Raw genomic sequence first — 16,259 nt, forward strand, 5'->3', positions numbered from 1 at the left:
CGTATATAAAATAACTTTACAATAATAATATAAAATTGTAATTACAATATTTTTAAACTGTTTTTTATTATTTTTTATCACTGGTGTAATATCGACAATAACAATTTTTTTGTTACATCGGAATTAAGATTGTATTAAAAAATTCAGAATTATATAACGCATTATTTTTTTGCTGCCAAATATTCATAAAGAATTAAGGATAGTATTCCAAATTCATGTTTTATTTACCCTGACGTTTACGCTATCTAGAAATTTTTGATAAGGGAGCTAAAGGGGTTGAAATGGCATCAAGATAAGTAAATGATGTGTAATGTTTACCCAATAAATTTGTAGTATTTTTTGAACAGGCCATGCGTTGCTGTGGATCGGTTTGGTAAAATGAAAAAAAATATAATGTACACAATTCAATATGTTTAATTTTACAATGCTGTATTTTTTTAAAATCTTTGAAACAATAAAACAATCGAAAAAATTGAAAATGATAAGAGACAATAGCTGTCAAGAAGCATGCAGTCCACCATGAGCAATGTTCAGTACTGCGTGTTAAAAATATTTTTACCCGTCACAGGAAAAAACATGCATTATTGCAAACGTTGCATGGTATTCGAATGTAACGTTATAAAAATTTCAAAGCGATCGACGAATAATTTTGAAAGATTTCGATTCAGCATTTTTTCTCCTATTCATTTCTTTTTTTATTAAAGGTAAATAAAAAAACGTTATCTCATAAAGATTATATAGATACATTTAAATACATTTTATTGAAGCATTTCGTCTTCCGGGCTTCGTCAATAACACAATTATTACATAATATTTAATGTTTTAATAAATTACTCTAATATCATTGACCTTAAACGAAATTGATGAAAACAATAATATCTTATTTTTGTCAATCTAAAATCGTGACCTTATACCACGTATTAAAATTTTGTAAAGGTTAATAAAACAATTAAATACACAAAACATGACGATTATTTGAAACAAATTTATCTATTCAATAAAAAAAAGTATATATGCACGCAAAATCTATTATTAGATTAGCATGGTTGTCTTAAAGAACTATTAGGGATTCCCATTTTTTCCTACAACGGATTTTCAAAAGAAGATTTTTTACATATGCAAAGAAGAAAATGTGCTTATAAAGTTAAAACTTTATTAAAATAAGGTTATGTATAAATATGAATGGAGGATTATTATCATTGTTAAAATTGTGTTATTTTTCAGAAAATCGAATTTGGTTACAAAGTATTAATTACTTTAGTCTAAAGACGATAACCCTAGCTCTAATGATACAGATAACTTGAACAGGATTCGCGATATATTTTAATTGTAATATCACACCGGAGTCATAAGCTAATCTAAGAAATTAGACATTTATACTACACGTGATTTGGAAACCACTTAATTAGGTGTGCAATTTGCAATAATTATCATTAAAAAACTAAGAAATTAAATTGCTTATTTATTCATATCTTTGAATATTGTTGGCATGTGAGAAATATTTATTTCATGTTGAATAATATTTTAGTAACATTATTTGATATATGTAGACATTAACAATTAATCTGAAAATTTTAATAATGAAATCGTTAATTTAAGAATTTTTATTTTGGAACCATTTTCACTGTTATACTGTTATGCATTATTTGATTCAAATTCAAAAAAACTTCACTCCGACAGTTGGTTTTATTTATTAGTAAAAATATAATCTTTTGATTTCTGACCAATATTAGATCAAATAAAATCGTTTATTATACGAAAATATCAAACATTTAAAACACATATTTAAAAAAAAAAAACGAAAATTGATGCCAAAAAGACAAGCAACTTAACAGGATTGTTCTTTTCTTAAGGGATGTACCAAATATACTAAAAAGTAAACATTTCCGTGGAATTGTTTTTAAACATAAACAAATATCCTTACAGGAGTACCTACTAATGACGCTTACAGTGTCTCAACACTGTAACACATCTCAAATTGGCACATACATTGATAAGTTAGTAATGAAAAACATAAAATAATAAAAAAATCTCAACATTCAATTAAGTTTCCTTATTAAAATAATTTATATAAAACATTGAATAAGGAAATAAATAATAAAATAAAAACAAGATTAAAAGACATACTAAACGCCTAAGGATTTGCCAACGTTTGCGTTTTCAGTACTAATATTTAACTAAATTTCTGATGTTTTGTTTGCTTTAATTTCAAATATTAAAGCGGAATATTAAACTGATAGAAATCAAAGCCAGGACTTTGAGTACGGAAGCCAAACGGGATAATCACTTTACTTCTATGATTTATATTTACGCACATTATTGTTCTATTTTACTTATGGGTTTTTAAAGGGCACAGATCTATTTTCAAATACTTTATCTGATGTACTGTACAATTCACCGAATATCCCTTAAATTAGTTCCGCGCCCTCGAAGCCGTTATCGCGTCAAAAATGTCGAATCACCGCCACTCAAAAATAATTTGTTGATAAAAACCGAGCCTAGAAATATGAACCCTATCGCGTCACCACGCTTTCATTCGGATTGGGGAAACTCCATGGGTTGATTGATGAAACGATTGAAATCTATAGCTATCGTGTAACACAGCCAGAATCTATAAAAGGACGAACTTTATGATTTGGTATCATTTACAGTTTAGAACTCCTCACAGCTTGTACATTATTAGTATCTACCCAATATTAACCAGATGGAAAGGAACAATGTATACTATACATATTTCAAAAGCACATAAAACTGTATTTCGATATGTGTAAGTTGATGTTATTTATTTCTCTTGTACGATTTATTTTATTTTATATTATGCACAAATATTTGATTTAATGGTACTATTTATTGAACGGTTTAAGTAGCCTAGTCCTGTAGTTGGAGGCCCAAGTCTCGAATTTATACATTTAGAGCGGAAGGCTTATAGTCTTGATGAATTAAGCATATTTTATGTCAAACCTCGCAATAAAATAACAAGTTTTCATTTTTCGCTCAAGTGTTCCTTAAGACTCAAAGTTCCCACCCCGAAATGTATCCTTGTCCATGTTTTTCTTCCACAAAAACGGTTAGATTTGAATGAAATCAGCTGAAGACAAAAAATACCACTTCTTAATTGTACACAAAACATTGATTATTTTATTTTGAACAAAAAAGTTTTGAAATATGCCTCAAAACTTACATTTATTTGTCATTTGAACTCGGTTTTTTGGAACACTATAAAATCTGTGATTAAGAATTAGATTTCTTTTAATATTTTTTTACAATATGAGGCAAACCTCATTATCGTAAAAAAATTAGCTCCGGATTTACAGCTTGCACCGTCCGACCTCACAAGATATATTATTTCATAAACTTAAATTTTACCTGTGTAAAATGTGGTATAAGTTTCTTAAAATCTATTATGATACGTATTTCGATGCATTCCGCACCATTTTCATACACGGTGTTTGAAAATAATGTGTAATGCACCGAAACAAGTACCACAACACATTTTTAAAAAATAGTGGTCTTTATCAAGTAAATTTTAAATTGAAAACATACAAACTCGATTAAAAAGCCAAGTCATTGCGCTAAAAAATCTACATCGCCTTTAATTGTGTTTGATGGTTACGAGGAAATAATAACAAAGGGTGAAGAACGTCTCCACAAGGAGGAAACTTAGTAGTTGAAGCTGATAATATAATAACGCCCTACAGTAATCTTTTCTTGAAACAAGGATAATTTCTCGAAGCAACGAAAATGAGCTCATTCAGTTACTGTTCAACGATTTACAAGCAGCTGGACATAATGTCACTCAATGCACAGGTGATTCAGCTCCACTTTACCAATCGTTGCACTCAGCACAAGATATAAGTTAACAAGGCGTAATGGCAACAGTGAATGACACTGGTGTTTTAGTGGTATTACTTGTAAGGACAAAGGAGTTTAATTTAATGATGATCATTTTTTCCTTGAACAATTTTCTTTTAACATTAACCGTTTTGGTTTTAAACACAATTTAAAAAAAACACGGACATTTGATATATGGTATTTAGTGGAATGAGAAGAAGGGGGACATCGAGGAGTAGGGACTTTTTAAGGGACATATCTAGGGTCTTAAGGAACACTTATAAAATTTTGAGGTTGTCATCTAATTCGTCTGGACTATAAGGTCTAATAAAATTGTAATGCATTGAAATTTTAATGTATTTATAGTAATAATAATAAAAATAATATTTATTTACTTCATAAAATTAAATTACTTAGTTTTAACCACTTTTTTAGTAATACAATTTATCCTACCGGTTTCAACAAGAACATTGTCATCATCAGGGTTTATTTTAATTCATAAACATTAAAATACTCTCACCAAAAACTTCCACATACTCCGTAAAAATGCTGAATGTTTTTAATGTTTTTGAATTGAAATAAACCCTGATGATGAAAAGGTTCTTGTCGAAACCGGTAGGTTAAATTGTATTAATAAAAAAGTGGTTAAAACTAAGTTATTTAATTTTATAAAGTTTATAATATGTGCCACAAAGTGTCTACGGAAAACATTCAAGAAATAATATTTATCTTTTCCGATATAACATATTTTAAAATTGAATCTAAAAATTACGTAGTAAAATAGGGATCGAACATTTTATGTACTCGTTAATTAAAACAACATTACTCCATTAATTTTTATTCATATTTAAAATAATATTTGGATATCAAAGGAGTCTGGCTTTATTGTCAGACCCCCTTTTTGAGCCCTTCTGACGCCTTTTTTATTCTCCCAAGGTCTCTATTTTAATATTTTAGGGGTTCATTTTGTGTTAACCTTATTTTATATTATACGTTTACGTTGGATTTTATTTTCAGGTCTTGCAAACGAGATCTACGCATCGAGTGTTTAGTGAAAAAGTGTCGGATTTGTTAAGTGTATAGTGCGGTTTTGAGTTTTTTTTTTATTTGTTAAAAAATTTACAATTTTTACATTCAAAATGCATTTCGCCACCCTCATCATGGTCATCACCGTGACTTACTCCGTGATAGCCGAGTCCTACTCTTCGCCTACCCGTTCGAAGTACTGCGGTACGCATCTGGCAGACGCGTTGAAACTCGCGTGCGGCGCCACAGGGTACAATCCTCCCTCATGGGCTGGTAAGTGATGACACTAAAATACTTTCACCCTTTCCTTAAACGACGCAACCATCAAGTTGAACTATAAAACAGGGGTTCCCAAAGTGTGCGCCGCGGCACCCTGGTGCGCCTTAGAAAGTAAAGAGTGGCGCCGTGAGTCGATCCTCTATCATTATCCTAAACCGCAAATATTCTCGGGTACCTGTAAAACAACAATTTATTTTTTTGAGAGCTAGCATTTTTCTACCCTACTACTATTATTGTAGAAACCTACCTATTTCTTTCGACTCTAATATATGTATATACTTATAGAGTTACATTGTCTTTTCCAAATAGCTTATTAAAGTAGGGCGCCTTGACAAATTACTAAACTTGTAAGTGCGCCGCGGGCTGAAAAAGATTGGGAACCCCTGCTATAAAAAATAATGCCAAGTAAAAAGGAAGTGTTTAAAAAAAGTATGTTCTTCAAAAGAAGTCTGATATGTAAACCACTAGATATTATATTTTAATTGTTTAAAACGGGTTGTGACATATCGCTCACTCCTTTCAACAACGTCATATATCAAAAAACTTGATTTTTCAGGAGAGCGTTTTTAATATTTAAAAATATAATACAATGTAATAAAAATAAATATCAAGCCACTTACTGAACTTTTAACTGTACAACAGATCTTTTTAGGTAAAACCTGAAGGTTTTTTCTCCATTTGAAAAATATTTATCATATTTAAAAATATAATTGAACAAACTTTTTCTTCAAAATGCAAAAACAACACTTTCCGCCCTGTAGCGGGTAATTTTAAAGTTTAAAATATGCTCCTTTTGCTGGGATAAAGTACATTTTTTGGGCATTCCGAAAGATGCACAACTGAAAATTCACGATTTTTGATAAATGACGTTGTTGAAAAGAGTTAGCGATATGCGGTTTTTGTCCTAAAGTCTTCAACTGACATCGCAAAAATTTATTTCTGAAATTATATAATATCTATCAATTAGAAAATGGAAAGATATTTTCATCAACTTTTAATACTTTGACTTTCTGAAAACTTGTTGTCATGTACTATACCGAGACTTAATCAAAATAACTTAATTTCAGAAGATTTTTATGGCAGAAGCGCAAACCGGACGAGATATGTCAAGAGTCTGGGAGTAGCAACAGAATGTTGTTATACTGGCTGCACTTGGAAAACCCTGACGACCTATTGTGCCCTATCTGGAGATCAAGGACACAAGTCTAAAAAAAGGTATTATTACACTTTTACTTAATACTCTTATAACTACTTTTAAAAGCTATGTAGGACTTGAAAAACATACACATACATTTACATAATATCGGTAGTGTAATGACAAAGGGGTATATCTGTTATTTTTTTCATTTTATAAGTTTGTTACACAAAATGTCTTAAATAATGTATTCCATAATCTGGCAAAAGGATATAGCTGTAGTTGCTATACTTATTTAGTTTTATTAAGATATCATATGAAAATACATAAAACAAATGAATAAAAAATTTCATATGAAAATACATAAAACCAATAGTTTATTTAATTTCACAAGTTTGTTTTTGCTCTACTGTAAATTTTGGTCTGAGACAGATATACCCCTTTGCCTTTACACTACCGATATATATATCGGTACAGCAGAGCAAAAACAAACTTGTGAAATTAAATTACTCATTTATTTTATGTTTTTTTATATGTACATATCTTAATAAAACTAAATTAGTATCGCAACTACAGCTACTTCCTTTTGCCAAATTATGGAATACACTATTTTAGACATTTTGTGTAACAAACTTAGAAAATGAAAAATTTGACTGATATACCCGTTTGCCATTTCACTACCGATATATTCGTTAACTTATATATTTTTTAAATTAGTACATGCTGTACGTATTTTTTTGCATATATATCGGCCTAAATTTGTCAGCTGTAAAGTAATGATTAGCGCGTACAATTTCACATAATACACAGGGAGATTTGTATAGATGCGCAGTACTGATCTCCTTGCCTTTATATATATTAATTAACGATCAAGATAACGGTTCGTCGATACAATCCAGTGTTCTTTGCATTATCGGGTGCCTATATGGATTTTAAGAAAATGTAAGTCTTAGCAGCTGCATTATTTAATTTCTACCTCTTAACTTTTGATTGCAGTTTTTGTTTTATAAATACGTTTATATGTGTGTTTTGAAAAATACCTATAAAAGCATCTGTGTATGTGTATGAATGTAAGATAATGAAATTGTCTCAAAATGTATTATGCATAAAACTCATGGTAAAATTCAAGCCATGTATTTGTACTTTAATATATGTAGTTTTTATATAAATAAATAAAATAACATTTCAAAAATACAACTTTATACAAGTGATTTTGGGTTAATCTTATATTCGAGTAAACTCTGTTGGCAATACCTATATGTAGCATAGGAAGTAGGCCTGGAAAAAATAGAAATGGAGTACTAAATCATCCCTTATTAACTACTTATATTACTTAACCCTATGTACTTCCTCTTTTCGATATGAAATGACCATAAAGACGATTTAAAAATATACTGATGCGATTAAAATGCCATTACAAGATTATATTTTAATGCAGAAAAAATGGTTGTTTGTTTGTATTTTAAACTACGGTCGACACTGCATTCAATTGGGTCGTGATTTCGGTAAGGTTTCATTAGGGTTCATGTCGCCAGTGAAATTGACGAGTCCGCAACAAACATAAATGAGTAATCAAAATATGGCATTTATTTTTATACAAATGTATGTAACATTAATTATAAATACGTGTCTTGTATCCATTGACCCTGGTGAGTGGGAATGACCGAAGAAAAGATGTCAACAACACGAAAGTAAGTAAATTGTTCGGATTTGGAGTAAACATTGCTATTAAGATACACCAGGCGATAAAAACAATTGTTTCTATTTGATTAATCAACAACCGAGGCATTAGCTGGATTATTACCTATTCCTTCTTATCGATGCACTATGATATGATTTATTGTGAGAATTATTGTCCCCACATTAGTTTTCTTGTACTTTGCCACGAAACGAGGGCATTTTCTTTAAATAACGATAGGCCGACTTCAGTAAACAAATATGCGTGTTGATAAAAACAAATCGTTTGAACACACAGATAACTGAGAGATATCTCCGCTCAACTTGGCGGAGCAAAAATATTTTAACGAAGTATTGTATATATATATATATATATTTATATACATATATATATATATATATATATATATATATATATATATATATATATATATATATATATATATATATATATATATATATATATATATATATATATATATATATATATATCTTTGTCCGCCTCCGTAGTGTATTGGTCAGCACACTCAACTACCGTAATGGAGGTCGGGATCGATTCCCAGGGAGGGGGGGGCAAATAAATAAATATGATCTTTTCACGTTACTATTTTTTTAATTTTACCCCGAATTTGAGCCAGAAGCAAAGGGCTCCATATGTGTAAAAGATCAAGATAATACTGCGTTTATATGATGCAGTGCTCTATACACCATCGGGTGCGGATAAGTGTTTAAAAATTATTTATAAATGTAGAAATAATTATGTAGCGGAAAATTCGAAAATTTTGCGTATCATTATGTCTTTGACTCAAAGCCATACGATTTGGACTGTTGGTTTAAGTGGTCTTTTTTTATGCTGCAATATTCATCATTCTACTCACTAAAGAACATCTACATATGTTAGTCTAATATTCTTTGAAAACGTTTTAATATTTTCGTTTTAAAACAAATTTCAGTACCAGCTGTCGATGAAATTTTAACTTTTTATACCAAAACTTTCGTTCCCCAATCTAAATTACTTGTATTGCTTCTTTATATAATATTTGTGATAGCTGTTCCGCTTTCTTCTTTCTTAGTAAAATGTACATACATCACACGGTTTTCCAAAGTATGGGTCCTCGCCTTTAAAAATATGAAGTATTAAATCGTGAGTGTACTGGCAAAATACGGTAACTCAAAAATATGCAATTTTGACAATAATGGTGCTTTGTTATAATGTTTTCAACGTTCTACAAACTGGCAAAATAGTTTGAAATGACATGTATATAGTTTAAAAGTAAATTCAACTTTAAAAATTCAAAAAATTCAACGCTAAAAAAGCTTTAAATAGTAAAATAATAGAGATTATTCAAACAGGGATTCGAGAGTTAACGTTTTTTGCTAGTATAACCGTGAAATTTGATATTTCATTCACCTCTTAAGTTTGAATTTTTTGTTAGATGGATCTCAGCCCAGTTAACTTTGGGAAGTAATGCACTAGAAAATATTTTATTTTAATGATTTATTTCGCTCTTATTGTTTCCAGTGTCGGGGAAGGAGATTTCGGCGGACCCACGTTCGACGCGCTCTCCAGCGTCGCCGACGCGGGCGACAGCGGGCTGGCGGCCGCCGCACCTGAGGTGGGCTCGGAGCCACGCGAGGGTCGCATGGGGGCCGCGGGGCGCCGGGCAGGGCGGCGGCGCGGGCGGGGGCGGGGGCGCCGGCGCGGGGGGCGCGGGGGCCGCGGCAGGGCTCGCCGCCGGCCCCGCTGCCGGTGCCCCACGCGGCGCGACCGCCTTAAGAAGGTGGCACACTTGGGCGGCCTGAAATCTGAAACAATCGTTCGCCTTGCCAATTCGTTATTTTTAATTGTTTTTATCCGCTTTCTCTTCTTCTTTTTGAGCATTCTGTCCTCCACTGCTGGATATAGTCCTCTTCGTATCGTTTAACAATCGATTGCCTTGCCAAAGCGTTTAAAGTCGCCGAATAAATTTAGGAGATTTAAGGTTTCTAACAAACGAAAATTAACGACGAAATAAACGTTATTGTTAACCAGTCTATTGAATTGAGTGATTTAGTATTCATTCAGTATAAGGCACTCATCTTTAATAAGGTTGATATAAATACGCTACGGATATAAAGAACATGCTCGTAATACTTATGGAACTACTTAATGATCCACAAATATTTACCGACAAATAACCCTGAATAGAAATACGAATGTATCGAGTCTTGGAATAACGATATTAGTCTTCTATTAGACGTAAACTTTGAACTGTTATTTCATTGGCAAGTTGGTATCTACAATGATTGTCTCAGATTTCAAGCTCTACTAACCTTTAGCTTTTTTGTCCATGTACTTTCTGATAATAATTACTTCATAATACCTATATGTTGTGTTGTTGGACCGATATGTGTCTGCATGATATTATGTTATTATGTGAGATTCAAAGTATTTACATATTTATTTATGTGGATTATAAATGCACATATATCTTCTAATAATAATTACTTCACAATATCAACATGTTGTGTTGTTGGACCGACATGTGTCTGCATGATCATTTTATTTTATTATGTAAGATTTAAAGTTTTTACATATTTATTTATGTGGATTATAAATACACATATATTTTCTCATGATAATTACTTTAGAATACCTACGTGTTGTGTTATTGGACCAACATGTGTCTGCATGATCATGTGATGTGATTTTGTAAGATATAAAATATTCATGAATTAATTTTTGTGAATTTTATACTGCACATATATTTTCTGATAATAATTATGTACTTCATATAACCCACATGTTGTGTTGTTGGACCAACATGTGTCTGCATGATCATATAATGTTATTACATAAGATTCCAAGTACGTACAAATTAATTTATGTAGATTATATGTCGTACATATTTTTTATTACATATTAGACACAACTAAAAAACTGGAGATTAAATGATTCTCGAATAAGCTAGATATTAGATTTTTATGTTATTTTTTATCATTGAATATGTTTTTTCTCGAGGTTATCAGACGCGGTTTGTTTTTTTAAATATATTTTTAACACACATACAACATGGATGATTAGATTAAATGCAAAATGATTCTGAATAAATTAGGAGAAGAAAAAAATATTAAGAACCAAAAAATTTGAAGACAGCTTATCAACAAAGTTTTTCCTTAAATATTTAAAAAAAGATTATTTAAAAGATTTAAATATATATCCTCTGGACTTAAGGAAAAAACATAAAAGAAGGTTTCTTGGTGCTAGAAAGTTTTCAAATTAAAACAGTACAGTTAGTGTTATTATAAGTTACTTGTACATTAAAGAAATAGTTTGTTAACACACAAATTCATTTAGTAGCATGTTTGTTCTGAGAGTAAATATTTTACGCAATGATGTATTATATAGTATTGATTATATTTAAAGTACACGTTTAAAAAAAATCTTTGCATGCGTATGGGGATTACATTCATTACCTTTATTATCTACTGTCACCTAAAACAAATCATACTATTTTAATGGATTTTTTCTACATAATATAAGTGTTTCGATAAAAGGAGTACATACACATAAATCTAATAAGAAAACATATAAAACTGTTATCAAACACATAAATACAAAACTAAACTATGTACTTTTGGGTGATGTTATTGTTGTTTTTATTGTTTTGTATTGTATGTGATCGATTTGGATGCACTTTGCTATTTTCTCTATGTTTTAAGAAATTATAAGATACACCAAATCTATGGATTACAACATAATTATTACTAAACAACACATGGTTTAAACATTTTTATATTATATGATGCATGATCTAAACCTATTTAATTTCAATCAATTACTGTTTATTGCATTATCGAGAATAGTTATTTTATAATTTAACAGTGTTTTAAAAACGTAAATCATTGACATTGAAAATAGTTGATATATTTAGGCAGGAATCTTAGAATTATAAATTACCCTAATAACTCTAGAATTCATTTTAGTGCCTTGTTTTGTGAGAAAAAAAGCGTTATTTTAGAGTCGTTAGCACATACTTATTGTAAAGTTGAATTTACAACACGAATACTTCCATCTTCTATTAGGATCAAACCGGATCGGCAAGAGCAAACCTACTCGCCAATTCCACACTGATTCGATGATAAAAATAGGGAGTCTGTATTCGCAACTAGCAATTTACCAAATCCGACATATCTATGTCGGATTTGGCAAATGCATTTATCATTAGATATTCAAATTTTACTTCGGGGTTCTCAAAACTCATTTCAAAATCGCAATTTTATAATATGTTTGATAAAAATAATAATTTTTATTAACAGTGAACATAAATGTGAAATAAAATAATAAAATTCATAACCATCGTAAATAGAATTATGAAATATATTATGTGGCTAATGTTGTTTATATGTACAATTATTTTATTGGACAGACTTTTTTTTAGTTTAAAGGTGGTTTTGGAATGATAGTTAAAGGAAAATATTGTACGATATCCTTACTCTGTCAAAACATCTAGGTTGAAAAATATAGGGCCGCATGTGTACATTTGGGAAATGGCATACCTAAGTGGGTCATATTAGTAGAAATTTTAAGAAAACTGCGCACAATTTAATGAAATAAGGTCACAACTGAAATATGTCTACCTTTTCTTTTAATTACATCATAATTTATTTAAATACTAGACCGAACAATCAAGTTAGAGATTTTTCAAAACCCGAATAAAAAATATTTAATCATAGTTTAGTAAAATGTTTGCGTTTTGTGCATTGCGGTTCTATTCTATAATATTAATTATGCTGTGTTATTATAATAAATCAATATGTTACTTTGTAATATTATATATTGCGCAAAACTAAAAACCAAAATCTGACTCCTAAATTCTAATTTATTATTGGACTATTTTAAAACGAAATCTTTTAACCTCATTTATTTATTTACAGCTGGAATTAGACGGCGCCCCGCGCAATGCCCCAGTTTTTGGGACAGTTTCCCCCGAGTATCTGAGACTCCCGCGGACCCTTGACGAAGTGCCCCCGTACCAGGGGATGCAGGGCTATTGAGCCCCGGCCCCCTCGCGTGGAGGCAACCCTGACTGGGCGGAGCCCTGCCGCCCGCTGCGCAGCCCTGGCGGCGATCTCTATATTGACTGTGATACAAATTGCTTATATAAGAGGAAACATCCTTACGGCGGCAATCGTGCGGAAAGTGTGTTAGTACTTGTGATGAAAGTGGCAGACTAGAAGATTAGCGCAATGTGAAAATGGTAGATAAACGGTAAAATCTCGATTATTTGGGGACTGATAAACCAGAATCAAGGGTGGATTGACCTGCATAGTATTAAAATAAATATATTTAACGATATGATAACGATATACGATATAATTAAATATGATAACGAGTCAAATTGAACCTTGCGTTTAAATAAAAAATAAAATAAAACATATCATCTCGGCATGCGGGATTAATCCAACCCTGGTCGGGACATGTTGTAAATATATTTTGTTTAAATCCTCGACGATGAACTGCATTAAATACGCATGGTGAATATATGTATTAACCCACCGTTAATTTATTGTTTAGTCGATGGACAAATATATGTACATTATTTCGACCCAAAAAATCGGGAGTGTACGACGATCGACATGCCTCTTATTGACGTTTCTAGAAACATGGTGTAAATCTCATTTTGTCTGAAACTACATTTAATATGTACATAATTTAGAATTTAAGCGAAATGATTTCGTGGTTTTGGTTTCAAATGAATTAAACGTTTGAACTACGAACCTTAAAAGAGGTCAATAACTATTTTTTTCACATTATTTTATAGCAGAAATTTGACTGAAGCATAAATATTATTCATTAGCTGGTCTATCATTTAAAATCTAAAAAGCTCTCTAATAAAGCCACTATTTCAAAAATCAACCTACCTTATTCAAGATAAACATAAATTTCAGGAAATCGAAAAGATGATCGGCTTAATGATATTTGAAAAAAAAATACTCTGGGAGATTCGAGATTAATGAGGTAAATAATGTAAATATCAATATATTGACACACATATATTGATAATTGTATTTACTATCCAGCTCCCGTATTTTTAAAGTTCGTTTCTTAAGTAGGTATGGAATGTATTGCTTTTATGTAGGAATACATTATTTATAATACACATATTGTATTAAATAACGAAATACAACAGAAGGCAACAAAAAATTGCCAAACAATTACCTATTTTATAATTTATTTGTTGTATTGTAGTATTCAAGTGTGAAATAGATTTATTGTTTTCATTTTTGGGTTCAGCCATGTATTAATAATGGCTCCTGCAACCATAATAATCGAAACTTCGATGGGAGAAAATAAGACACGGTTTGACCCATATAAATTTGTCTTTAATTGACTATGACTGCGAAAATCTACGTTCATATTTGTGAAATAGATCATTCATAACAATATAATTTTACATTTCTTTAAAAATTTTGAAAACAGCAATAGTGTGCCTTTCACAAAACGGATACACTATCACAGAATTACAAAAGAATAAACAAAATTTAATTATTAAAACTGTCAATAGTTTGATATCCCTAGTGTTTGTATTATTGGACAAAATATATATAATTTGACGATGAGTTGCTAGTGGGAAATTTTCAACATGGGGCCAGAGGACACTGGTATTTTACCTCTTTTTTGTAAAGCCGGCACTGTTTGAGTAATACATAAGGTTATTTAATAAGTAGGTCATAATTATTACAATGTGTTTGCGACTAATTATAAAGTTGGTATAGTCATAGGTAGGCATTACCTTTCGTTCCTATTCAGTGGCGGATTAAGCATTTAGGAGGCCCGCAATCGAACATTTACGTGAAACGCACTGATTATCCTTGAAAAGTCATTGCAAAAACCTTTAAAAATAGTAGTTCGCAGCGCGTTATTAGACGTTACTTCGATAAAATAAAGAATTAAGCATGAAGCCTGAATACCAGACACCGTACATTTATATTAAACGTAACGTTGTTTGTTGAAGAGTAATTGCACGGATTCGAGATTTAAAAAACGTGCAAGTCGTCGAAAATGAGGGATTACCCTACGATGTAAGGTATAATCACGTCAAAAATAAAGCATTTGTTACTATAACAAAATATGTATGTATTATATACATACATACATTACCTAATGTTATTGTAAATTTAACAACGACCCTTAAATCCAATTTGTTGCAAACATATTTTAATATTTTATAATTATTCTGCTAAAGGACTTAAATTGTAAATACCTTTCTATTACCTATTCTGGTTTTTAATTTAGCCATTTTGTCAGTAATATGATCATCATCAAATATTTCAGCTGTTCAAAGCGGGTCTATTGCTATTAAGCAATATCACCCAAAAATGTACGGTTTGTAAATTTAAGAGCTGTTTGGATTGATGGACAGATAGATTTATTAAATTACTAAAGTTACGATGGTCCTTTCGCTAAAAAGCAGAATATTAGAAAACATAAATCCATTCTTCAAGCGCTGTCCTAGTCAAGAATAATATTTATATATCACGTTGTTAGCAAATAATTTTGGGAACACATGTCCGATAAGACACCAAAATATAAAACTAAAAGAAATCGGCTATTAATGCGTACGTACTTCTGACAGAGATAATATTTTGATAGTTGAAAATTTTGAGAAGAAAATGTCGATTTCGAGGCCTCCAAGAATTCGAGGCTCTTAATCGCGCGCTTTTTGCGCTTATATTTTAATAATCCGTCACTGTTCCTATTACTAAAACAATACTTTAATACATATATTTTTTCTAAAATAATTGTTTACTCGTAATTGTGTTTTTTCCTTTATATAATTTGTGTTGTTCACTAATAATATTTGTCTTAATACATATTTAATTGTGTTGATACAGGAATCCTGTACTATTTAATATTTTAAAGCAAGTACCATCAAATTTATTAATAAACCAATTTCACCTGTATCCACCAAACTATGTAAAGATGAAAATATCATTATTTTAGTAGGTTACATTCCTCTCGCTATATTTACATAACCTACTCAAAAGAAGAGCGACCAAAGATTAGGTTATATAAGAATCAATGTGTTAGTTCTTTAACGTTTTCGTATTTCATACAACTAATTAATTTTAAGTCTTCCCATCTTTGTATGTGTAAAGTCATTAAACTGTATCGTCTAGTCTCGTGTTCATTATCATCACGTATAGAATAATAATAAATTGTCATTGACGTTAGCGTTTCGTCTTCAATATTTATTAGATGATCTTTTTTATATTATCACAAATAAATCATTTTAATAAATGAGCTTTTCATTTCCTGTACCTATGT

The 16,259-nt window shown here is 30.7% G+C and overlaps 1 protein-coding gene across 4 annotated transcripts in view; it reads left to right on the forward strand.

Annotated features, from left to right (window-relative positions):
• LOC148303409 (insulin-like growth factor 3.L) overlaps positions 1-16,232 on the forward strand; it is a 27,031-nt gene extending 10,799 nt beyond the window's left edge. The window contains exons 1-5 of one of the 4 annotated variants that reach the window (XM_088270034.1): positions 2,644-2,767; positions 4,849-5,130; positions 6,204-6,351; positions 9,471-9,564; positions 12,866-16,232. In XM_088270034.1, the coding sequence (XP_088126160.1) occupies positions 4,971-5,130; positions 6,204-6,351; positions 9,471-9,564; positions 12,866-12,985 (522 nt within the window). In that variant the 5' untranslated portion in view covers positions 2,644-2,767; positions 4,849-4,970 and the 3' untranslated portion in view covers positions 12,986-16,232. Of the gene's footprint in view, positions 1-2,643; positions 2,768-4,848; positions 5,131-6,203; positions 6,352-9,470; positions 9,565-12,865 lie in introns of those variants that run through there. The other 3 variants (XM_088270036.1, XM_088270033.1, XM_088270035.1) reach the window with 3 other exon arrangements.
• Positions 16,233-16,259: the final 27 nt, after the last annotated feature.

The sequence above is a fragment of the Brachycentrus maculatus genome, unplaced genomic scaffold (assembly GCF_059751285.1).
Source record: "Brachycentrus maculatus isolate JH-2025_06_01 unplaced genomic scaffold, ASM5975128v1 h1tg000370l, whole genome shotgun sequence".
NCBI classification, from domain to species: domain Eukaryota; kingdom Metazoa; phylum Arthropoda; class Insecta; order Trichoptera; family Brachycentridae; genus Brachycentrus; species Brachycentrus maculatus.